Raw genomic sequence first — 27,952 nt, 5'->3', positions numbered from 1 at the left:
AAAACCCAATATCTTTGAAACGGATGGATGACATTTTCGAAGAACCGATAAAGAGATGTTTCTCGACTGTTTCTTTGACTGAAAAACTGCGTTGACAAAAATAGGGTTATGGATGTGATATAAACCATGAAATTTGTGAAAAAACCTATTAGAATTTTTTTTGTATCTCAAACAGAAACCAAGATGCAGTGAAATATTCGAAAGAGTCATTTTTCAGAAACGCCCTGTAGCTCGAGAACGAAACAAAATATCTCATTATTTCTAAAAAAGAGATTGGGAGATCTTGAAAATTTTTTTCTAAGTCTTATAGTTCTCGAGATGATTTCAGTGAGCATCAAATTTGGGACATCCTGTAAATATTCGTCTGATTTATCATGGGATACATAAATATGAATTTTTGTAATATTTTCCGTGGTCCTAAACCAACAAGATTAGTGCTTATTGATTGGAGTCATTTTTCATCCAGAAGTCGTTTGATCTAATGAATTTCAAATGGCTGTTTTTCTCTCATTCCACCATAGTTCTCATAAATCATTATCCAAAAGCGATTTAGCGATCCGGTATCGGAAGAATCCATCGTATTCAATTTCAACTTTACCCCAGATGCACCTCCTATTCCAATTGTCTATTCCTAGCGATTCAAAAAGTTAGTTTTGAAAATCTATGGACCTCTGGGTCTGAAGCCAATTGATATCGCGATCCATACTTTTGCCTAAATCAAAAAGAGAGTTAGAGCTATCGATTCTGCATGGAATCCGACTGATATTCAAATTTCCAATTCTTTTCAGATTATCCGAATAATTCTCTAGCCGGAAAAGTTTGAGCGAACATTGGTTTATTGTTTCCAACAGCAAACTTTCAGGTTCGAGAGGGAAAATTATTTCAACCTACCTATTAGGCCAATTGAAAAGTCCCCGGTCTGATGCACAGATGGCAGTTTTAGTATTAAATCTATATGATTTTTAGTTAGTACCAGCCTTCAAACGATACGTGTCAAAATTTGACAGCAGTCCGACCATTAGTTTGTGAGATATTGCGTTGTGAGTGTAGATACTTTTGTTATTCGAAAAAAGATTGAAAAAGAAAAGATTTTCGTGGGCTAATAAAATATTGGTTTTTGAAGGAAAAAAATACAGTAAAAGCAAAATCTCGGCTTGATGAAGAGTTTCCGGGGTCTGCACCAGAAAAATCAACCATCATTGATTGGTATCCTAAGTTTGAACGTGGTGAAATGAGCACCGAAGACGGCGAACGCAATGGACGACCTAAAGAAGCTGTCACCGACGAAAAAATCAAAAAAGTTCACAAAATAGTTTTGAATGACCGCGAAGTGAAGTTTATCGAGATATCAGACATTGTGAAGATGTCATCTGAACCTGTACATCAAATCATTCACGATTATTTGTACATGAGAAAGCTGTGTGCAAAATGGTTGCCGCGCTAGCTCACAATCGATCAAAAGCAACAACGTGTTAATGATTTTGAGAAGTGTTTGAAGCTGTTTTAGTGCAATAAACCTGAATTTTTGCGTCGATATGCGACAATGGATGAAACATGGCTCTATCATTTAACTCCGGAGTCCAATCGACAGTCAGCTGAGTGAACTGCACACGATGAACCGAATCCAAACCGAGGAAAATCACAACAGTCAGCTGGCAAGGTTATGGCATCAGTATTCCGGGACGTGCAAGGTATAATATTCATTGATTACTTCCAAAAGGGCCAGACCATCAACAGCGATTATTATAGAGCGTTATTGAATCGTTTAAAGAATGAAATCGTCAAAAAACGGCCCCATTTAAAGGAAAAAAAGGTGCTGTTTCATCAAGACAATGCGTCGTATCACAAATCAATGAAAACAATGGCAAAATTACATGAATTGGGCTTCGCATTGCTTCTCCATCCACCGTATTCGTCAGATCTGGCCCTCAACGACTTTTCCTGTTCCCAGACCTCAAAAGAATGCTCGCTGGAAAGAAATTTAGCACCAATGAAGAAGTAATCGCCGAAACTGAAGCCTATTTTGAAGCGAAAGACAAATCGTACTACAAAAATGGTATCGAAAAGTTGGAAGATCGCTATAATCGCTGTATCGCCCTCGAAGGCAACTATGTTGAATAACAAAATCGAATTCTGCCAAAAAAATGTGTTTTAATATGGTAGACCGAGGACTTTTCAATTGGCCTGTTAAAATTCACCACATGATCGATAGTAGGTGCAACTGAGAACTACTCCGTTTTTATTCCCGAACTTTGAAACACAAACATTTGACCTCACCGTTGTAATCTTTATTGCGGGCTGCAATTTCATTAATAAGTTCCTGATAGCGAGTAATTGTTGATCTTGAAAGGAACTCTTATCATGAGGAATGAACAATTAGTGCCCGAAGTATCTATGAGTAATAACTTCGACGTAATCCAGAAATTCTCTGAAAATTTCGATGGAATCTCATTAGTTTCACCCTTGTTGTAAATTATGTTGATTAAGCAAGGCGGGCCAGTATCAACTTCGTTATTTTAGCACTCAATTTGCATCGATATGGTTCTTTGAAAACAATTCATGGATACAGAAAAGATTGCTTGTTTACTTCGTATTAAACAGGCGAGGAAAGATTCTTTGAAATTATTACCTCGGTAATGTCTTAAATATGATATATTCAAAGCAGAATTGGAAAATTCCTGGCTTTCTAGCTGTAGGGTAGTTGGTTCTTCACCTGACGATTGTAACTCGACGCTGGATTTCTCTCTATTAAATATTGATTGTGTCAGTGTGTCTGATTATTCTAGTAACCAGGCGCTATGAATTATTGGTGTTTCTTCTATTCTCTTGATATTATTTGAACATTGATTATCCTTACCACTGTGAAAGTCACATAAATGAATTATAGGTTTTAGAAAGCAAATATACGATCTCCCCAAAAATATGATCCCCATAAAATGTTGGATTAACATTCTTCTCACTATTCAGCAACTGATTTTCGAATTCCAGTTTGATTGGATGGGTATTTTTTCAATTCTTGAGAAAGTAAAATTTCACTGGCGAGCAGAAAAAGCTGGTCACTTGATCATAATGAAGATAATGAACTTATCGCCCAACTGCAAGCATTTTTGTGATCTACGTAATCGAATCAACCCACAAAACGGTACAAAATTTCCATGAAGGAACTTTGAATTATTCGTAAAAAAATCTAAGGTCCAGGTATGAAAAATTCGGCATATTAGGAATCGATAATTCTGTCACCGACTACCGATCTGTCTTAGACTTCACAGTTTAAGAAAATTTCAATTCGAAATTTGAGAAAAATCAGTGAAATTTTAATCTTTATACAACAATCGTTATATCTCCTAAAATATTTTCACAGACCCCTCAGATAAAAACGTCTTTTGAAGATCAAGATCCGATCTGAAACATAATGAGGTTTCAAGTACGTATCTTGCGTCCAAGAGCGGTGGCTGCCCAGAGAAAATTATCAAATTTCTATTGAAATTTTCAGTGTACATCCTATAATTTTCTAAGATAATGAACTAATTGTCCAACTGCAAGTATTTTCGTGATCTACGTAATTGAATGAACCAATAAAACGGTACAAAATTCCTATGAAGGAACTTTTAATTTTCCGTAAAAAAAATTAGTGGAATTTCTAATGAAAGTAGTAGTTTTTTTCTCTGTAATGGCTCGTTCATTGCTTTTACTCTCCACCATGTGGATGCTGGCTTGCTAATTCTGTTAGTCCCCTCCACGTAGGCTTCTCTTATCATCTTCTCTAACGTTCCAACTTCGTCTTCTAGTTCTTCTTTCAGGAGTTGTTAGCTGAGGTTTTCAGTGATTTTCTCCTCTAGTGTTCTGCTGTAGTTTCGCCAGTCTGAGAAGTCTTTCTTTTGAAATTCCTATGTTTTTGGGCTGATTTCCCAACCTGAGATTGTGGTCCAATGCGTATCTTCCATCCTGTCTATTCTATGTGTTGATAAATTGACCCAGAAACTACCCAGAACGTTTAAAATACCTAGCATATTCTGTTTGACAGTTATCGTGAACACGATGCCAGACGGGCGTACAGAATTGACTTCGACCTTAGTTCGTTATCAATGATTAAAACTCAATCATTAAATACCATTATTGCCTCAAAATTCGCATCTAATCAGCGAAAATGGTTGCCCGGTATTCTCATGAAATAATCGAGCAAAAACCTATCTTTCAGCTTAGATGGTTTTTTTTTTCAAAGAATTCCAATCGCAATCTCCAATTAATTCCTCAGAGAACGGTAGGTGAGGGAATTCTAGATGAAATCTCGTTATTGAAATCCAAAAATTACCCGGAACCATCAATTCCAAATATTCAATAAATTCTCATCTTCACGTTGCATTCTAGGGCAGGCGTTCATTCTGCGATGCGGTGAAAAAGTTGTTTCAACGCAAAATCCCTCGGAGATATAGTTCAAGAATTTCTCATTTCGAAACAGTAAGACTCCACTTCGGGTCCTCAATTTCATCCTTCCGCCTAACTCATTCCTTGATGCTTTCTGGCTCCAAAACGAAAAATAATTAAACTGTTCTTTGAGTTTCGAAAAAAACAGCTCTTGTTGAATGCCGTCTGATTCAGCAAAAAAATTAGAAACGCACTGATGTTATTTCAAGCTCTCGTTCGTTCTTGAGCCGATTGCACCTTTGGAGATCACATCACTGAATTAAGGTATAAATGTGATCCCCCCATGCTACGAAGACTCTAAATTCACGTCAGTGCTTTCTACTTTGCTTTTGTTCTGAATTCTGGTTATATTTTATATAGTTCTACAACTGAGCTGATTCCATGAATGTATCGCATATTGATTCCAATTGGTACAGGGTGGACAAAAATACAATAGTTGTGTATGCTCATAAAGTAACACGTAACATTCTTTATTAGTTAAATTAACAATATTATCAAAAATACTTATTTTCTGGCGGCAATAAACAAATAATGACATCTCACAAAAAGCTAGACGACTATGTTTTTTTTTAATTTCTTCAAATTTTTCATATTCTGTCTGCTAGACCACAAGTACCAAACATGTTTGGAAACAGCTCATTTTTATTAATCTGAAAATGTAATAAACTACAGGGTGTTACATTCAAACCAATTGCCGCTAGACAATAAGTATCTTTGATGATATTGTTAATTCAACTAATAAGGAATGTTATGCGTTACTTTATGAGCACACACAAAATCTATTGTATTTTTGTCCAACCTGTACCAATTGGAATCAACATTTGATACATTTTTGGAATCAGCTCAGCTAGAGTAATCTGAAAATTGAGACAAAATGATCCATTACTCGAAAGTAATTTACCCTGTATATTAGATTATTATTTTGAAATACGGTAAATTGAAATCAGAAATCGATGTTTTTCAGGATTATTTCTTAAAATGGTCTAAGAATGAATTTGTTGCATACTTTACGGACACAGTGTATATCAGAGGTACAAAGGAAAATCAAAGATTCTTTGGATAATTTTGAGAAAAAAAATATTATTAGAGAATTCTTCAAAAATTATTTCCGAAAATAGTTAGCAGATACGACAAAACCAAAACAAATAGAAAAGTGTAGTATTGGACCAAAGTTCTCTTTTGAATTTTTCTAATCTACCAGTGGTCTACCAAAAATGAAAATGGAGGAAAGAAGCGGGCACTGTTCCAGAAAAAATATCACCCAGTAGATTTGTATTCAACATTAGCATATCACTTGATGAAAACTTGGAAGTTAGAATATATATGCCAAATTCAAATTAAATATCTTGTGAAGAGAAGGCAAGGCTTTTTTTTCTCAAAACGATTCGAGGAATCTGTTCTTTTCGTTTGTACTTCCACTGTATGGGAATACCTTGTATAAAGAGTATTACAATAAGAGGTTTGATTTGATATTGAAAAAAACGATTATATTTCAAGATAAATCAATGGATATTTTGCCATGAGCAAGGTAGGCCATTAACAATGGAAAAAGATATCAGCCAAGTGGCCACCACAGCTACGATAACAGCACCATATCCTTTTTTTCCAATTTTCCATGACCAATTCGCACATTTACAGCTGTGGGTCCTTGATAACTTCACGAATTCCAATTTTAAAGTCTTGAATAGATTGTGGAACCCTAGCATAGACCTTATCTTTCACGAGGCCCTAAAGAAACGAGTCTAAAGGTGTTAAATCGCATGATCTCGGTGGCCAGTTCTGATTAGCTCTCCGAGAAATAACACGGTCAAGAAAATTTTCTTGCAAAATTTCGATTGTTGAAATTGAACGTCATCCACATCAATATCTAATCAGTTGCGTCCATAATAAAAAAACATTAATCTATTCACAGTAACAGCAGATGATTTTTTGGAGTCTCTCCATTTGAGAATTATCGTGTATACGGCCGGACGTATGAATACAAGAGGAGATTCGAATTTTTCGTTTGAAAGCATAAATTCGAAAGATCAGACATTGTCCCGAGAGCGATCTGTTCGGAGAACGATCGCTCAAAGGCACGATTGGAAATTCCTCCTTCACGTCAACCTGATACAGCAAAGTAATATAACTCAGCAGCATTAAAACCTCGGAATAAAAGACCCATTCCCAGAATTTCAATAGCTGTTGTGTTCCTACCTCCTGAAAGTCTGGGGCCCTTTGAAAATGGAGAATTCAATGAAATGACGTTGAATTAAAAACAGGGGCTGAGAAAAACACAAAAACGCTAGTGGCGTATAGGTTCACTTTCATCATTCCCAACCAGAATTATGTGCAGTGCAAACAAAAAAGGAACAATCGAATTTAAATTTTTAATGAGTTTTTCTATTCTTAGTGGATACCATCGAAGCCGACAAGCTCTGATCTTTTTTTTTTCATTTTGCCTTCCTCGTTTTATCCACGTGAATGCTTCTTCAATGCAATCGATACGATTTAATAATAGAATCGTATTTTCGATATTGAAATTTAACTTATATTTCATGAGAATATAATATCTGAGACAGTTCTTGAAATGAGACTTACTAGATATAATACGAGAATTACTATTTATGTATTGAGAATACAAAAAACAAACAAGCGATTTCGATGCAAATATTTTTATTGCTCTTCAAAATAATCGCCTTCAAGATCTATACACTTTTGCATGCGATTGAACTATCATTCAGAACATTTCTTCCAATCAGAAGATGGTAGTTCTAAAACAGGCGTTTTGAGGGACTCAACCTCATCTTCGGGCAATGAAAATCGTTATCCACGAAGTTTATTTTTAATTTCTGGGAAGAAAAACAAGTTATTCGGGGTCAAGTCGGGGCTGTAAGGCGGATAACCCATTAATTTGATTTTTGTGTGTCCAAATACTCATTCGTTGCATTTGATGTGTGTGAGCTCTCATTGTCATGAAGCAAGATGATTCGTCGTTTTGGGTTTGTTTCTCTAAATTTACCGAAAACTTCAGTCGAACAAATGGTTTCATACCACTCTGAATTAATGGTCTTTCGATTTTCAAGAGGCACAACTGCAACAGGACCAATTTTCGTGAAGAAAGACGCCACCATTTGCTACTTAACGCTTCAAGAACGAACAACTTTTGTTGGCTTTGCTTCACATTGAAACACCCTAACAGTCGATTGGCCTTGTCGTTCTGGCTCGTATGCATAAATCCACGACTCGCCACCTGTAAAGATATTGTATACCGCTTTGGATGCGCCACAGTCGTATTTCGAAATCATTTTACGGTGCCAATCGACACGAGCAATTTTTTGAGCGTCATTCAACAAATGGGGAATCCAACTCGCAAAGAGCTACCGGACCCATGAATGTTCGTGCAAAATCATATGTATACTAGTCATACTAATGCTTGAACATCTCTCAATTTCCTGATATGTCACATGACGATCTTCTCGAATCAGTTTTCGCACAGCATCAATATTTTTCGGCACAACGACGTATTTTGGACGACCTTCTTTTACTTCGTCTGTGAGCGAACTACGTCCAAGTTTGAATTAATTGTACAAGCGATATACAGTGGCTTTAAATGGTGCTTCATCGCCAAAAGTTGAATTTAATGATAGATGCATTTTTCTTAAGTTATACACCGTCGACAGAGATGAAATTTTCAAATTACTGTAAAATGTAAAATTGTGCTCGTACGTCAAAACTCTATGAGTACTTATAACACAAAAAATGTCAAATTTTACGATGTCAATAATTGATTTCACCAGGCAATATCAGTGTTGCCAATTCTCAATACATAAATAGTAGCCCTAGTACTGTACATCCACGTGTATGCTCATAGATGACACTGGAGAATATATGTCTATTGTCTGTGTCTCCATCTGTCTAAAATAATTTTATTGATTATTTGAGATCGACAGTTGGTTGGTCAACTGAATTAAAAAAACCACAAGAGCGATAAACCAATAAAACTAATAGATTTATAGATGTACAAGTCGGCTAAATATTTTACTCCAAACTTCTAAGCACCTGAAGAAGCTACAGGCGAAACTTTCAGCCTGAAGAGCCTTCATTCAAAATTAACATCATCCGGTAATTGTACAATTTGTGACCGAATAAAAATGCCTTCTCTTAATTCGACGTCTCTTAAAAGAAGAATATTACTTGTCTTAGGTATTCAAGTCCTTTGCCTCTCTTCCCCTAATGCTCTTCATGAAGATTAAATAAAGGGAAAGAAACTTCCACATTCTGACATCTAATTTACATTCCACATCAATTCCAGTTGAATTATATTATTCACTTATCGCACGAGTGTCACACAATAAATGGAAATAGCCATAAACTGTAATTTCTAAAAAAAACTTGAAATTTCATAATGTTTGAATTAAAATTATCAATATCAATCTGGTTTTCACATCTATTGACACTCCGAGCTACAATTATATGCATATTTATATTGTTACATAATTCAAATATACTCGCATCATGGGAAAATATAAATACAGTTCTATTGAAATAACAATTAATATACAATGATATGATTCATTCATGTATTATTTGTATTGACATAAATTTAAATGTACGCGGGTGGTCTGATAAGTACTCAGCCTAGAGAAGTAGAATGAAACATTCAGAAAAGTGGCGATTCATTTCTTAGAATAGTCTACTTTCAGCTCGAACAACTTAACCCAGCGATTCTTCAACTTATTTAACTCGCCTGAGTTTTCGGGAGGTCTGCAAAATAGATCTCCATCGCAGCTGTAACCTTCTTATTCGATCTCAATTTCTGCTTGACGAGTGATTTTTTCCAGTTTGAAAACAAAAAGAAAGTCGCGTGGTGCCAAATCTGGAGAATAGGATGAATGAGGCATTAGTTTGTACCCTAATTCGACAAATTTGGACGTGGCGATGGCGAAGGTGTGAGCTAGTACTTTTTCATGATGGAAAAGTTTTTTTTTCGCTAAAAAATCAATTCAATCGGTGGTCTGCCAATAGGAGATCGTGGATTTTTGTCACGTTACCATCTGTGGAAGCCGTTTTCGGGCCACATGGATGTTGCTCAACAAAAACCGATGTGGGACCATGTTGAAACTCGTTGAACCAATTTTATAGGGTCACCATCGGAGGAGAAGAGTTACCATACACAGCATCCAAGCGCTCTTTGATTTTGCTGCGAGATTTCCTTTCCAAAATTATAAATGGAATAACCAACCGATATTGCTCTATCAGGCGTTGTCCTGAGGGAACACAATTCCTCTCCTATCGGCCAAAACTGGCCGCTTCTAGGTAAGTGCTTCCTTCAGACAGTCCATTTGTTGGCAGTGCAGTTCCGAGTTAACTACTGAGCAGCTCATGGTAGATAATTCCTTGCCAATCCCACCAAACACACAGCAAAACCTTCCTGGCCGTCAATCCCAGCGACCGTTTTCGCTTGACGTTGTCGTAAATGGTCCACTTTTCATCACCAATGAGAAAATGAGTCGATTTTGTTGCGATTCAGCAGCGATTCGCAGATCGAAATTCGATTCATGAGGTTTTTTTGCGTTAACTCGTGTGGTGCCCTACATCGAGCTTTTTCTTGAGACCAACCTTATTGAAATGGTTCCAAACGTTTCTTGTGCAATCTTTAGATCTTGGTAAATCGAAACAGTACTTACACGACGGTAGGACTGGACAATGTCGATGATTTTATCCAAATGTTCGACAATTGGTCTTCTAGTGCGTAGTGCATCTGTGACATCGAAATTACCGGAATGGAATCAACGAAACCAAAATTGCTCGTGATTATCTGTTACAGTATTAGGGCCATAAAGACTATTTACCTTTTCAGCTTGCATTTCGCCTTTATCGAAGAAAAACTCACAAAACTGTCAGAAAAGTTTTTGTAGTACGAAATCTCAAATGCGGCATACAGATAACTGAAGGCTATTGGAAAAATAATGGACTCCTTTTTACTACACATAATAAAAGGAAAGGATCATTCAAAATGAATTCACGAATGGATGTAATCCACTCAATGAAAATGTTATATTTCCAATATCTCTGAATTATAGATATGTACAAGCAGATCAAGCATAAAACAACAATAAGGGTGTTGAATTACGGTTTGAAAATACATGCAAAATTACATGAAAAAGCAAAAGCTTCTGAAGTGAGTGTTGTTCTCTTTTAAACGTTATTCTTGTGTCTGGGGAGCTTTTACTTCCAGACAAAAATAAAAAAATCAGAACACACTCAAATCGCACATCATAACTTCGTGAGTAAATCCTTTTCTCGATCCTTTTATAAGAAATTTACAATATTAACATTGCAGGAATAATGCACGATCTCTCTGAAAGTAGAAAATTGTATCTCCGGTTTCGGTATACCGTAAACGTAAAAACTGTCAGCTTAGGTGAAATGCTTGTCTTGTTTTCTGCCATGTTCATCTGAAATTGAACCATCTTATAGAAAGCGAGTCGTTCTACATTTGAAGAGGTCGATGACCAGCTCACAGTTTCAGTTTTATTGTTTCGAAATACATTCGCGGTTGGATACATATTCGCACCCGAGCAAAATGCAATTTCATTCACCAGTCTCGAATTCCACAATACTAGTCGTATTTCGTCCCACGTGAACAAAAATTCCACCGAATTCGACATCAAAAGGAATTGCCGCTGAAACTTTTCATCATTTGCATTTTATACCTCACATTCATGACAGCAACTTATCGAAAAACGGCGCTGGTAACTCTGGAATGAAATTTTCCTTTGAGGCGGAATTTCCTCGTAATGTGAATAAGAAATTGGAAATATATCCTTATCGTCGAATTATCTTTACACTTCATTTCGAATTGGTTAGGCAAGAACCGACCATTTTTGAATGAGTTGAAGAAGAAACTTTTACGGTTGTCTCTGACAGAAAATGAACTTCGTAATACAATAAGTATGAAGATATTCCTCCGAAATTTCTCCCCTTCACTCTAAGAAATTTTCGTGACTCGACGGAAAATGGTGTGAAAACTTAGCCCTTTCTCAGTGTTATTTGTATCTACTAATTGACAAAGGAACTGCAACACCCAGAAGGAGCTGTTTAAATTTTAATTTTTTTTGGTAGAACATAGATAGTATAGCAAGAAGTAAATGATTGAAGGGTTTAAATTTTTTTTTTGAATGAATTTGTTAATAATGTGTTTGTGCACCGCGATTATCTATACACTCCCCAACACGTCTCGACATTGGTGCAATAAGATGGTCTATTTCTTCTTGAGGGATACTATACCAAGCTATCTGTACTTCACGTCTCAGAGCAGCCAAAGCTCGTGGGAGCTGGGGTAACTTTCCAAGCCTTCTACCCATGATGTCCTAAACATGCTCTATGGACGAAACATCAGGAGATCTGGGCGGCCATGGCAAAAAATTCACATGGGTCACTTCGAAAAAGTTTAAACTAACTCTGGCAACATACGGTCGGGCATTATCTTGCTGGAATATTGGATTCTCTAGACGGTTAAGGTAAGGGAGAACATATGGCTCCACTATTTCTTGAAGGTAACACAGCGCTGTCATGTTACCTCGAATAAAGACTAAAGGTGACCTACTTGCATGTGCAATGGCATCCCATGTCATAACGCCTACTGTCCGGTGTACATGAGGCTCAACATCAAACTGAGGTTCACGTCTTACTTCCCGACGTCGTTTAACCCTTCTTTGGCCATCATGTGCACCCAAGGAGAATCGAGATTCATCAGAAAAGACGACCTGATGCCATTCCATATTCCAATGTTGACGTTCTCTGCACCACTGTAATCGTTGCCGGCGATGCTCAACCGTCAGAGGTAACACAAGATCGGATCTATAATGTTGCAGTCCAAAAGACCTTATCCGGCTGTAAACCGTTCGAGCAGTTACAGGATGGTCTTGTTCTCCTAACCATCCATCAGCCAAAGATCAAGTTGTCGCAAATCGGTCTCTAATGGCTATAGATCTTAGACGTCGATTCTGAACTTCATTTGTACCACTTCGACGTCTGGTGCCTACTCTTCTTCGATTTCCACGCTTGGCAACATCTCATAATACCTAGTAGTTGGAATTCTGTTCGTACGGTTAGCGATTTCTCGAAATGACAACCCCGCCTTCCGTAGACCAATAATTCGACCTCATTCAAATTCACTAAGCTGGCTATAAATTCCGCGTACACGAGCTCTAGGCATTTTAACAACAACTAAACATCGACTTTAGATCTTCTCGGATAGCTAGTTTATTGTAAAATTTTAAAACTTTGAAAAAATTTAATCAGCTCTTTCTAGGTGTTGCAGTTTCTTCGTCAGTTAGTTTATATAATGAACAATATTTCATATAGTTACAACTTATAGTACAAATTCTGCCCATTACCAAACCCAATCGGATATTCAGATCCTAAATCCACCTGGAAAATGACCAGACAGCAGCCAAATAGAAAATTTTCTACCGGTTTATTTTTCGTATGTTGTAGATTATAACCCTCTAAAAAAAAGTCTATGGGTCCAACTCGATCCAATGACTAGTTTTCGAGATACAGGATATCGAAGTTGGAAAATGGCATTTCTTCAAAGAAACATTTCTGGTAGGAAAACATTTTGAAAGAAAAACACACAGGGAGAGTTGAACATTAATCAAAATAAAAAACATTCAGTTCATAATTCACCCTGTAATTGGAAAAGTAAAGCGTGGAATTTTCCAATATTTTGTCATAACTTTCAATTCGAGTACTCTATTGTAATGTCAAACAATATTGCTATTACTATGATCAGTTTTTGAAATAAACGGATATTAAGAGGATATTAAGCTGTCACAAAGTTATATAAAATGAAAATTGCATACAGAGTAACGGTAGGAGACACGTAGGCGTGTACTTATTGAACAGGATGTCCCAAATTCGATGATCACTGAGATCATCTCAAGAATCATAAGACTCTGAGAAAAAATCTTCAAAGACATCCGATGTCTTTTTCCGACATACCTAATTAGATATCAGAAAGTAGATAATAGATATCTTGATTCGTTCTCGAGTTACAGGGCGATTCTTGAAAATGAGTTTCAAATATTTCGTTATGAGTATCATATGAACCATAAAAATTACTGGATTTTCTTCTTCAAAAGGTCATATTCTACAACATACGAAAAATTCATAAAAATTAACCGGTGAAAATTTTTCCATTTGGCTGCTGTCTGGTCCTTTCTGTCTCGCAAATTCCGTTGGAGAATTACAGACAGACAGAAATGATTTTGCCTCGGAAATAAAAATTACATAAAACGTTTTCATATTCAATGTTGGATATGAAAACGCTTTATTCAATTTTTCATGTTTCAAACTTTTTGTTGCCAACGAGTTAAGTTGTGGAATTATTCGTTCTAGATGTAATACCTGGAGCGTAACTGAATGTACAGCGACTTCCGAGAACCCAAATGGAATTACTTCCACATTAATATTTGAAAAGTGCCGAGATAACATATTTTCATCCCAAATGGATTGAATTTATTCCTGAATCGTAGCAAATCCAATTTTCCGAACTAAGAAGTACAGAAATTTCCACATCACGTGAATGAACATCAGAAGCTTTGAACTTGCAGGCTCCAGCTTCTCTGCATTCACCTGAATTCACTTATGAAAGAAGTTCTTTAGAACCTGAAGAAACTATTAGTCACTTAGGCAAAACTTCTTGCATCCATAAGATTTAATTTTTTTTGCTTGAAAGTTCAAGTCACTTCCGTTGTATAACTTTCATCATTAGGCCTTCTTTGCTCTATGAGAGCAGCTGAGTGGAGTGCAATTTATTTTGTTGAGAAGTTCTCAATTGCATGAGGTCATCCACGAGGAAAATTTGGAACATATAGTTTCTTCATGTATGAATTTCAAATGACAGTACATCTCGTATATTTCCCTGGGAAATATTTCATTTGTTGTCTTGGATGGAATACGATATGGCAATTTTCGCCTCAAACAAGAATGTCGGGAATGGTCTCATCCTTCTATTGATTTCGTTCACTTTGGAGCAGCAAAGTTCGAGGATTCTTTCGTTTTTAGACTAAATTTTCTATATTTCAATCAACCTAAGAACGAAGTGACAGGCATATGATAGAATTCTCTTGACACTCACGGTTTCAACGTAAACTTGTTTGGGCCCACGACTTCGTCCGCTTGAAAGTTCATCTTTAAATTACTTCAAACCCTCATCCAACCGTTCATTTAAGAACAATGTAACACAACCTTCAAGATGAGCTCAATTTACCTAAAACTAAAGAAATATGTTCGGTCTGAATAAATATCAATCATTCCATAAAAATAAAACCAAACTCTGCTTAATCCACAATGCAGATTAACCAAACGCTGGGCAATAAACACAAACGAAATTCAAAGAAACAACACCATTACATTGTAGGAAATCTACCGATTCCCTCGAAAATCCTATCAACGGAAGAATTCGGTGTACAAACTTAGGATTGTCAAAACCACACTGACAAGGTATCCGTAGAAAGGTTTTGCTAACGGTCTAATCTATAACGGCCTGAAAGCCATTTAAGGGCGAATAAGTCAATTGAATTGAGTTAGACCAGTCTACAACTACAACATATGTGCAACACTTGCACCGACAACGAGAAGAGATTTTCACATCTGTTCCCGAGAACGGCGAAAAAGTACCTGCAACCGAGCCGCAGCGACCCTTAAAAAACAATTAGATCTCTAAATATCATCTTCTTCACACATTTTAAGTGGATTGGAAATAAATCGAATAAGTGTTTTATCACGTTCTCTTATTTCCCTAATTTGTCCTTGGCCATGAACTACTTTAGTCACAGTATGAAGACCACAACCCACAACATCAACTTATGATTGGTAGTTGTTCGCCTAAATAATTGATCAAGAACTATAGAATGGTCATATCTTGGGATATGTTCGATGAGATTTCCGTAATTTCATAAATTGATTCTCAAAGATTTTGAAGATGGATTCTAATTCAAGCGTAATGTGTTCACAACAAGCGAGTGAATCCTATTCCAAGAGAATTGCCTAGCCACTTCAAACTGACTATCTGATTTCAATTTATAACGAAATTCAAGCCATCAAAAGGTAGCGTTCACCACAAAAGTTAAACGAACAAACCCCTATCTGACGCTGAAGTTGTCTTTAATAAGTTTAAATTGAATTGTCTTGGAATTGCAGAATTTCTGAATGGATAACTATTGCGGGGATGCGAAATGAAAGGAAAAGTCGAATTGAGGAAGACGCCCATGCCACAAAATTTTCACTTCGCCAAGACGGTGAGATTGATCCGCCCAATTTGCGAATTCTTGAACAGCTCAAAATTATGTACCCCCCAAATTCGTGCACTTTAATTTGAGTTTTCGATTAAACGTTTGAATTAACCCCTATAATGATCACTTCCGAACTCTGAGAAAGTTAATCTGGTTTTTGAGATATACAGTGAATACAGTAGGGGATGAAGCAGCAATTCAACTCCAGTCACTGCAAATTACCAGGACGAAATCAGGAACAGCGAATGTTGGCTCATCAATTTATTCACAATCCTCTCCAGAAATTAAATTCACAAATTCTCTACGAGATTAAATGTGAAAAATCAACCATTTTAGATTGATAGATAAAAACATGTAGATTGATAGATAGAAAACATAAAAACAAATTTGCAGCGAATACTACAGTCGATTGATAAGAATTCCTCAGAAAAATTTGTGGATAATTCATTATTGAATTATTCTGCGAAAACCAACGATTTTCATTTCGTTCTTCTTATGAATTCATGCTCATAAGTTCATACGATCAATTTATGAGCGAAAATTCTGATTTTTCTCCGTTTCGTTTCAGGAATGGAATGATATGAACCTTCGCTGGAATGCATCTGAATTCGGTGGTGTTAAAGATCTTCGTATTCCTCCACATCGTCTATGGAAACCAGATGTTCTTATGTATAACAGGTGAGTTCAAACCCGAGTCGCTGATTCAATGGAAAACGAAACAATAAAGATTAATTTCTATTATCGAAATTTCACTGACTAATTGGTATAATTGCGAGAAGTCAGGAAAATATCCAAGAAAAAACTCCGATAGATAATTGAAGTTTCAGGAGGGATATTATAGCTTGCGTCGTTGAAGTAAAATGAATTCCAAGGAATGGTACTTATCGTCTAACGATTTCAAGATTCACTTAATTAGCTATTAATGTTTTGAGAACAATGGAATTTGATGAATATTGATTCTCTACAGGGATTCTTCCTACTGAATAATTTTTAAACCCAGACGATTGTATCCATTAGGCTCCATTCTTAGAATGACATTGTTCAACATTTCAATACCCTAAAAAAATGTAATTGTTGGAATTTGTGACAATTACTCAACAGCAAAACTAATATTCCAATGCTGACTTCGAAGTATTAAAGAGACCTATATTGTACTACTACATATTATTATGGTAAGAAATATATACTTGACAGCGCTGAAGAGTATCATATGACAGAAGTAATATTTCAATGCTGACTTGAAAGTATCAAAAAGACCTATATTGTACTACATTATAACCGTATGAAATATATGCTTGACAGTACTGAAGGCGTTTCTTCTTTAGAATAACTAGGATATGCAAGATCGCGATGATTCTTCAAGAAATTCAAGGTGACTGACTCACCAGTGAATTATTCACAATCATATTTTTGATTACCCCTATAAAAAATGATTATTGTTTGCAGTGCTGACGAAGGCTTCGATGGAACCTACCCAACCAATGTCGTCGTGCGTAACAATGGAAGTTGCTTGTATGTTCCACCGGGTATATTCAAGAGCACATGTAAAATCGATATCACTTGGTTTCCTTTCGACGATCAACGATGTAAGATGAAATTCGGAAGTTGGACCTACGACGGTTTTCAGGTGAGTAGAGCATTTTCTGTTTCCAAAGACAAAAAGGTGGGAACTGCTTACTTCAACTATTCGCGTTGAGAATAATAAAAAAGAACTGGTGCAACGCTATCAGAATCAGGGATATGTAGGTTTGTGTTTTCGACTAGACTCATTGTGAAGTATAAACTCGTAAAGTACATAAGATACAAAAGGGTCTGAAGAAAATAAATTGTGCACTTGAGTTCGACTTGGCACTTGACCAAATTTCAGAAGTGTTATTCACATCTCGCTTTTACATAAGGCTCTACTACTATGCCAAATACCGCAAGGTCTTTTCCTGAATAAATTCTGACGTTATTCGATTTCTGTTTCGACAATCGGAAAATTGAGAACGAGTATTTCAATAATTTTCACTTAATTGAATATACTAGATGGCATTACAACTGTTTGACCAAGTAGAAATAATATCATCAACTCTTTTCGGCAAGGAAATCATTAAAATGTGTTGAAAATCTCGAGGATTTTCATTATATCCCAAAAAAGAGATTAAATGAACTATTTGGTGGTTGATCATAAATTGGACAAAGATTCGAATATGTCTATCGAAAAATCAGTTTTCTGAGTTCATGGATCAAGCGTAGAATTTTATGATTGTTTATTGGAGGACAATAAAGAGTCTATTAAAATATTGCAATCGTTGTCGGAACATTCAATAGTTTGTTCGGCCAGTAATTGCAATATTATAATAGACTTTTTAGTGTGTATGTCTGTCAATTTCTAATATTCTCTGTACTCAAACAAATCATCTTTATTCGACTGAATGAACTTGCCCTGTAATTTGAACTTCAACATTTGAATGATTTATCAAAAGTTTTTCGAAAGTTCATTCTTGATATGCGACTACCTCAAAAAGTCAATTATTCCTTCCTTTCAATATGACCAAGTTTATCCATTCATATGAATGATTATTTCCTAATGATGATTTAATGTTGAAATGTTTGTTTTTCATTCCAATTATCTATATTAATGAAAAGCTCTTCAGGAAGTGCCTTCTATAGCTAGGCTGATCTCTCTTTCCGTTAAAACTGGGTAGTGTTGAATGACCAATTAGGTAGAAACATTAATCAAGGTGGAAAGACACCCTCTGTCGACGATAAAAAATGTTTCATTGGCAACTTCCTTAGCGATGAATCTATTAATCTGTATTTGGTTTCATCGTAGGAATTGGACGTTTCAACATACCCCACTAGAATTATTAATCGACGAATTTGTAAACCGAAAACATGTTGAAACCAGACCTGACAATCTGAAATTCAACTGGATATCTGAATAAGCATTTCCCACCGGAACCTCAGAGTCACGTATGATGGAAGTGTCATTTTCTAATTAATTAATTTAATTTCAGTTGGATTTACAACTACAAGACGACGCTGGAGGGGATATTAGCAGCTTCATTACAAATGGAGAGTGGGATTTACTAGGTAAGAGCAAATCGTTCTATCTGACAATTCCTCGTTGAAGATAGAGATCCTCTGACATCCGCTCGCACGAACTCGTTTGTGATCTCTTCATTAAATGTTATTCAGCATTTAGTTTCTGCGGTTCTCATTTGTGAGCTGGCTCTGTCCATCGTTCTGTCAGATGCACTGAGCCTTCATACGATAATAAATAGGACGAGTAATAATTACTGAATTAAAGTAGATCCCGGGAAAGTTTCGAATTGAAACATTGGCTCCAACCCTTTCCAATTCTCTCTGTGTCTCTCTCTTTATCATACGAGATAATTAATTCAGTAATGAGAGCGAAAAAACACTGACGTTAAGTCTGGAGCCTTGCAGATAACACGAAGTGAACACCAGTAATGCATCAGATAGTCGGGAGCTTTTGTTTTCGAAATTTTATAGAAAAAACATGCCTCATGATACAGCCGACACCCCCGCATATTTAGCCAACCCGCTTCTGCCAACTTATGACAAGCTTTCTGTCCACGTGGAATGCTTTACACGGTGTCCGTAAAGTATGGAAAAAATTCATTTTTAGCTAAACACCCTGTACCAATTGGAATCAACATGTGATACATTTTTGGAATAAGCTCAGCTAGAGTAATCGGAAAATTGAGATAAAATGGGGTGTTCCATCTAAAAAAAAAATTACGGTGACGTCATTACTCGAAAGTAATTCACCCTGTTTATTAGATTATTATTTCAAAATACGGTGAATTAAAATAAAAAATCGACGTATTTCAAGATTATTCCTTAAAATGTCTTTGTTTAGCTTAAAATGAATTTGTTCCATACTTCACGGACACAGTGTATATAAATCTCAGACATCAGTTTTGGAGTCTTTGAATGTGTCCAGTATTATACGAGTTCAGAAAGCGACCGACGATATTACATAAACTTAAATGTGACAAACATAAGGGACTCACAGAGCATTATCTTTGTGCTCCGGCTGAGGCAATGTAATATGTGTGCATAAATCTGTTTCAAGGACGAGTAGGCCAACCGAAGCTTTCATTTAATATGCTCGGTCAACTGTATCTTGTTGTCAATAACTAGACCTAAGGTCCTTGCAGAGTCCTTTTATTTTATCCCATCATTAAGCCTCGCATTATTAGACCCTCTGATTTATTGGCATTTCTTCCCAAATTATGCCTTTTTATTTCAAATATATGTTGTTGAGGTTGTAACATTCTGATTGGCTTGATCTACGTCAGATGGATCATAAGATAACTCTATTTGAATATCATCAGAATACAAATTGAATACTTCAAGCATCTATAAATACTAGAAGTATATATGATGTACAGCAAAGGACCCTAAATGCTTCCCTGTGGAACTCACCGCGCTATGATCCGCTAACCAGACAAGACTTACAATGCATCATTGTTGAAACATACATGTTTCAAGATAAAACCCACAATTTCATGATCCAGGGAATCAAAGGCCCTAGTACAATCCAACAAGACCAAGACCTTGCTGCCATCCATAGCGCCATAAGAATCGTCCATGATGTTACTCAATTACTGTAGAGCAAAAAGATCATTCTAAGCAGATATTAATAACGTACGTTATGTAAGGAACAATAACTAGGAAATATAATTTTACTGAGAAGATGTTCAAACCATCTCTACCAACAGCATTAGATCTTATGCTGTTCAGAATATGCGAAACAAAATCTAACCTAAATCCATCTTCGTGTAATCTAGTATTTTTAAAGAATTACTCAATCAACCTGCTAAGTATCACGAGATTAAGATGCCTAGAAACCCTGGTGTGGATGATGTAGAACACCACCTCAATTTTGTGTTGTAATAACATTCCTTCGTGAAAGGAAAAATCACAGATCAATGTCTTTTACCGTAAAAGTGAAAGGTTGTAACTTCGGAGCGTGTGACATTTATCGTGAATATGTAGGCCCTTAAGACCTCAAAATCTAAAGAGGCGAAGGTTGTTTGTTGTGTTTCGCAATGGAAAATGCTGTACGCAACATATACTTTTGCTTTTGAAAACGAAACAGACGAGATATCAGAGGGAATGAATTCATTTCAAAAAAATTCTCGAACACGTCGATTTTTAATTCGTGTGGGACAACTTTCAAGATAAAATTCACAATTATATCACTTCAACCCTCAGCAGTATATGAATTTTGTTTTCATTTAATCCATTCGTCTTCGAGATATTCAAATATATATTTTGTACAGTGCTGGTCATGTCGTTGAGCACGCTATGGTAATTAATCAAATGTTCACTTATTTATTCTGTGGTTACGATGATTATCGACAACTCAACACCAGACAACAAAATACATACAATTACTGTGGTTGCATGACTTCAATTGATGGATCGCGTATTGGAAAAACTCACTTTCAGGAATGGTAATGAAATAGTATAAAATTAGGTATGTATAGCAAGAAGAAATCCATTATTTTTCCAAAAACATTTGTGACAGTTTTGTGATTAGTCAACTCAGTTTAGTTTGAGCACTGACAAAGATGAATACTAGCAAAGCGAAAATACGCTTTATTTTACAGTTTTTCTTCAATAATAGCGAAAATTCAAGCCAGTTGGCTGGAAATGTGAGTAGAGTTCATGGTCCTGATATTGTAACAGTCAAAAACGCACAATTTTAGTTTCGTCGATTTCATTCCGGTTCATTTCGATGTCAAAAATGCACCACGCAATGGAAGGTCAATGTCGATAAAATCATTGACTTTTTAAGTCTCAGCGGTCATGTAAAATACTTTCTTGATTGCCCAAGAGCTAAATATTGCACAAGAAACAGTTTGGAATCATTTTCATGAGGCTGGTCTCAAAAAGAAGCTCGATGTATGGGTGCCACACGAGCAAAAATCTGTGCGTTTGGTGGAATTGGCAGTGAATTATCTACTATCAGCTGCTCCCATACGGCACAGCTATTAACTCGGAACTATACTGTCAATGGACCGTCTGAAGGAAGCAATCGCGCAGAAGCGGCCAGCTTTAGGCAATAGTAGAGGAATTGTGGTCCATCAGAACAACGCCAGACCACACATATCGATAGTAACTCGCCAGAGGCTCCGGGAGCTTGTTTGGGAGTTTCATGGGCATCCACCTTAAAGTCCAGACCTGGCACCAAGTGAATGCCCTGTGTTCCGGTTCTTGGCGAACAATTTTGCTGATGAAAAATTCGCTTCAGCAGAGGCTTGTTGAAATGGACTGCCTCAATTTTTTGCCAATAAGGACGAGGGCTAATATGAGAGAGGAATAATAATATTACCTTCAAAATGGCAACAAGTTATCGAACAATCGGATCATTCTAACTATGGTAATTGAAGCCTTGTTCTTCAAGCAAAAATAATGGATTTCTTTCAACCACACGTTTTGTTTTGACTAGCAATTATCTGTTGTAAACTCCGATCTGCGTATGAGTTTTTCCCGATTCAAATTCTCGAGAATTGGAGTGTCTTCAATTATCACATAAAAGTACGCTTGATACAATTCCCTCAATGAAATTTCGATATCGATTCTACACTTTCACACCGCAATCTTCGATAATCAGTTGCAAACTCAATTATCAATCAAACCGGACACTGAAGCATTGTACAGTGGAGCATGTTAACAAGGAAATTTTATTATCGATGCTTCAAGCTAAGCGCTAGCCACTTCGTCGCCCAAACGAACCATGTGAACAACAAATTTTCCAAATGCGTGCCTCTGTACTCGTTCGTCGAGTGTGCATCCCGCAAATTAGAGACAAGGCTCGCACGCCATTGGTAATTGCTCTACCTGACACTTTTTTTTGGACAGGATGCCCAAAAAAAAAAGGTATTGACTATCAATAAAGAGTACACGCCATAATGATCAAATACTGGAGTACATGAAAGCTCGTTGAACAGTTCATCGGTTCCATTTTGATATTGTGTAGAACTGTGTGATATTTTTCACGGCAATAATTAGATTAATTGAATGTCCAATCGCTACATTCTTCCAATTTTATTTTACGAGACAAATTAATTCGGTACAAACCTATATTCGTAAGTATTTGCACAAGTGCATCAAAATTACCGATAATTTTGCATGACAGCGTGTTGTCATAAAAACTGCATTTTCATTTTTGGAGACCCGACACCAAAGGTGGAGGGCTCTTTCTCCAAAAATGAAAATGACCGAATGCAGTTTTTCAAGGAAATCACGCTGGAATGCGAAATTATCCGGTCATTTTGATGCACGAGTGTAATTCGGGGGAATATTTCCCGAATAAACTGTTACATCACTTGTCAAACTGATGTAGAATGGATTTGCTATAGATTCGAACTGTGTAAGATGCATAGAAACTATGCATCTATGAACAGAACAATTATCGCAGTGCTGTTTCGCTTCCTACAATGCAATTATCGTAAGTAATTGCACAATTGCATCAAAATTACCGATAATTTTGCATGACAGCGTGTTGTCATAAAAACTGCATGAGTTCATTTTCAATTTTGGAGAAAGAGCCCGACACCAAAGGTGGAGGGCTCTTTCTCCAAAAATGAAAATGACCGAATGCAGTTTTTCAAAGAAAACACGCTGGAATGCGAAATTATCCGGTCATTTTGATGCACGGGTGTAATTCGGGGGAATATTTCCCGAAAAAACTGTTACATTACTGGTCAAACTGATTTAGAATGGAATTGACATAGATTCGAACTGTGTAAGATGCATAGAAACTATGCATCTATGAACAGAACAATTATCGCAGTGCTGTTTCGCTTCCTACAATGCAATTATCGCTGTAATTTTCGATAATTGTTCTCCATATACATAGAATTTTTGAAAGGAGGGAAATATTCGCTGTAATTTTCGATAATTGTTCTCCATATACATAGAATTTTTGACAGGAGGGAAATATTCGTTATGAAAGTTTGGACAAAAAGTATTGACGCTGTAAATTGGTTTGACTTACATAAGATTTATAGTAAAGAGGGATTATCACCACGTGTCTTCCCGCGTGTTAATCGAACATTAGGTACCCTTCATTTCCCCTCTGTCGCTCCTGCGATGACCAAACTTTGTACGGTGAACATTCACTTTATCTTCTTTTTTTTATGAAGCGTATAAGTAGAGGAAAGAACTGTACGACGGTCGATTATTTTTTTCGAAAAATTATAGTTTTACCTCCTTGGCGATGGTTTTTTTTGTTGGTTTTTATCACGAATATTTTGAAAATATATCAGTGCTTTGAACATATTATCGATTCTTTAGCGGAAGAGGAAAATTTAACAACATTTTGTTGATAGTATTAATGACTCAGGTTATAGATGTCGATGCAGATTTTAAGGAAGTTTCATTCTCTTCATCTCATCAGAGCTCCAAGAGTTCTTATGAGCTCCAGTATCTTGGATGGCTTCGAGGAGGTTACTTCCTCACTTCTACAAGTCTCTTGTTCAAAGCATTTTTTGGGTTGACTAGCGATAAAAAAGCATTCCTGCACCAGGTGATTCGGAGTTTCTTCCTTCTTTCCACAGACTCTGCACTCATCATTTTCTGCTAGACTCATTCTCAAGCAGTGCTTCCTGAAACGACAATGCCCTGAAGCACTTCAGTGTGGAGGTGTAGCATATTCTTGCTAAGATCCAGATATTTCTTAGATCTCGAAGTATCAAAGTTTGGAAGTTCTTGGAATTATGCAAGAAGCAAGAATATTCAGCCAGAGTGTTTCTCCTCCTCCTGAAACTCTTTCTTGTAGGTGTAGTTACTTTTACCACAGAAAAGTTCTGGGTCAATGAAAGGAGTTAGTGCTCTCTTCCTGACAAGTTTGTGGTTGGCCTTTTCATTTTCTATTCCTAAGTGACCGAGAACCCAGACTAGAAAGACCTTGTTATTCTTGCCTATTTGATAGAGTTTTCTTAGACACTCCAATACAATCCTAGAATCTATAATATGTGGCTCAATGCTCTGATTGCAGTTTGACTATCAAACTGTATCCCTATATCACATTGCTGGTAGCTTAACAGGATCATTTCGATACTCTAAGCCTGGATCCTACTAATTTATTTATGATTGATACCAGAACGATCGATACCCATAACCTTCCCCCCGCCATAGTTAGGTACTATTGTTCGAGGAAATGTAATTTTTAGGTTATGATTCCAAAAAATCAAATTATAATAATAATAAATGCATGCTTGGAAGTACTTTTCATTGAGACTGTATTATTCACAAAATGCTCATGCTGTGAGGTTCGTAGGTGTTTCGTAATGAAATGACAAATTAAATGACCATTTCCTTGTCATATTGACTCTGCCGCAATCCACAAAGCGTTGTTTCCGACTGACCAAACGGTCAACAAAGAATATTACGTATTCTTTATGTACTGTTCTGCGAATCAATTCGAAAAAGATCAGAATTACAGGGATAAAATTCATTTATTATGCCTCCTGTTACTGGACTATACCATGTTGTTAAAATTTCATCGAACTAATTTGTCCTACAACCGTATTCATTCCATCTGGCGTCATGTGAATTTTTGATTTTTCCACAATCGAAATCCCCCATTGTAGGTACATCGTAATGAGTCGATACAAGTGAATTGCTACGAGCAAATACAAAAGAAATACTTTTGTCATTTCAACAAGGTGAACCTTGGAAATTGTATTCTCTACAACCTACTGGTACATATTGAATAAAAATTACCAGTTGTTTATTTCAACCCCAAGAAAGAATTTATTCTCAGAAAAACAGAATTTTTGTTAGGTTCAATATGAAAAGTTTCAAATAATTAAAATTCGTCAGAAATTCTATAGTCCCCTACAATGTCATATTCATGAAAATATTTGAAATTATTATTGAGATCTTTATAATATTGTATATATAATTCAATAAATCAAATAATTAAATCACGGAGTAAAAATTGAAACGTAACTGTTGACATATCAAATTATAAAATACAAACAAGTCATTCATGATGGAGGTTGTTTCATAAGAAATATTAAAAATTTGGCAGAATTTCTGTTAATTCTGGAGGGTTCGTATATTTGTGTGTATTTGATCATTTTTAAGTTAAACAAAAATTCAGCTTTGTAGTTATTCCAGGTAAAAAAGTGAAAGAACACTTTAAAAGCTTTAGACAGGGCCATTATCTAGATGGTTGACAGCTCAGTAAGACAGATTTGATTAGCTTGGAAGTGTGAATGGATGAAAAAGTCTTTGACGTCACATCAAGTGGATTCACTTTAAAAATAATTAATTGGATATCAAAGTCAGGTATTCGCTGGCACAGCTCGAATGCTCATAAAATTTCAGTTGAGCACGTAAAAAATATCGATTGGTTGAATGCTACTATTTTCAAGTGCAAGTTCATATGTGAATCAATTCAGTTCCAGTCTGCTTTCATCTGGAAAAAAATTCATCATTTCAACCCTTGAATTATAGATAATGGAGCTTTACATGGAAATCGTTTTTAGCATTATTAAAAATAGATTCTACTTTTCGAATTTTTCGGTTGGATTTCATTACCTTGGGAGTGTGAATGAATGAAAAAGTCTCTGACGTCACATCAAGTGGATTCAGTTTAAAAATAATTAATTGGATATCAAAGTCAAGTATACGCTGGCATAGCTCGAATGCGCATAAAATTTTCGTTCAGCACGTAAAAAATATCGATTTGTTGATTGCTACTATTTTCAAGTGCAAGTTCATATGTGAATGTAATCCCAGTCTGCTTTTGCCTGAATAAAAGTTCATCATTTCAACCCTTGAATTATAGATAATGGAGCTTTACATGGAAATCGTTTTTAGCATTATCAAAAATAGATTCTACTTTTCGTTTTTTTTTGTTAGAATATGCACCGAGATCAATTAACTAATTTCATTGTTCCAAAAAAACATTTTATAGGTAATGTGGTACGGAATTCCAACAATTTATGAGCTATGCGCAGAGAATTTGGGCAATTGAATTATATTTCAGCATTTTCGGAATGGTTATCGGAGAATGCACGAACCTGAATTCCATCAATAAATGACTGTGAAACAATAACTGCAACTAATTCAACAACAATTTGAAGATAATTACGCATAAAATATTTATCATGAACATTCGGAACGAAATATCACAAATATTCTGGATGCACCATTACAATGACATTTGTATTTATATTTATTTATCTGGAATCGTTCCTTCGATGACAAAAACTAATGAAAGAAAAAATATTCTCAAAACTGCAACTGAAAAAAATTATAAGTTCGAAAAAATATCCAGAATGAAAATATTGGTCAAGCAGACGTATCGAACATATGAAATTATAAAATTTATTTGGCTAATTCTTCTCAACATTCTTCAATCCTTATCTTGATTTTTTCCGTCTAAATAGCTAAATCTTCTCTAGCGATTTTGTTTCACAAACTCTATTGACTTCATTATTTGAGGATATTATCTCTTCCAAATTGGTTCCCGAATTATTTTAATCTTCACGAGTATGACCTTTAGAATCGATTTTCCATCAATTCTAATATGTGTTAAGTTTTGTTGATGCGTAATTTCAGATTCTCTTTTTTGCTGTTGTTTTTATTACCTATTTTACATGAAATACTTCACATGAACAACAATATATGAATTCATTCATATGCTGATATATACGATTTTATCGATTTTATAATGAAAAAATTCACATTTCGGCTACACCTGGTTTAGTACAAACAAATTTTCATACAAATCTCCATAAATTCTGACTTTATAATTGGAAGAAACGGATCGATAGACAATAAAAATATTGGAGGTAAAAATATATCATGAATTTTGATGAAGGTATTCTCGGTAATTTCCATTCTTTTTTAAAGAGATTTAATGCAGAATGCAGAGCGAGTAAGTTAAGGTTGACTTCTTTCCATTTATTTTCACGAGGTCTGAGAACAGACAATTGGATTCAAGTTGATAACTTTTTTTCACCTTGTCCTCCATCATTTCTTTTGTTCTCGAATACGTCCCAAAGAATACGCTGGATATAATACTGTCGAATAATCTCACTCTAACCTTATAAATTTAAATTTTCGAAATTAAATTCAATCTTGGCTTCATTTTATACAGTATCAACATCGTATTGTCATTCTTCGAGCTATTCCAGTGGCTCACATGAATCAATGAATGATTTTAGGTCTGATGCGCAATTGAGGTGAAATAAAAAGGG

The 27,952-nt window shown here is 35.9% G+C and overlaps 1 protein-coding gene across 1 annotated transcript in view; it reads left to right on the top strand.

The window, feature by feature from the left end:
- The window catches only part of LOC123685858 (neuronal acetylcholine receptor subunit alpha-7), a 175,699-nt gene that overhangs the window by 123,654 nt on the left and 24,093 nt on the right, over positions 1-27,952 (top strand). The window contains exons 4-6 of the mRNA XM_045625717.1: positions 16,279-16,388; positions 17,157-17,337; positions 18,713-18,788. Coding sequence (XP_045481673.1) covers positions 16,279-16,388; positions 17,157-17,337; positions 18,713-18,788 — 367 coding nt within the window. The remainder of the gene's footprint in view (positions 1-16,278; positions 16,389-17,156; positions 17,338-18,712; positions 18,789-27,952) is intronic.

This window comes from Harmonia axyridis, chromosome X, assembly GCF_914767665.1.
Source record: "Harmonia axyridis chromosome X, icHarAxyr1.1, whole genome shotgun sequence".
NCBI lineage: Eukaryota > Metazoa > Arthropoda > Insecta > Coleoptera > Coccinellidae > Harmonia > Harmonia axyridis.
This window is presented reverse-complemented; position numbering and strand designations above follow the sequence as displayed.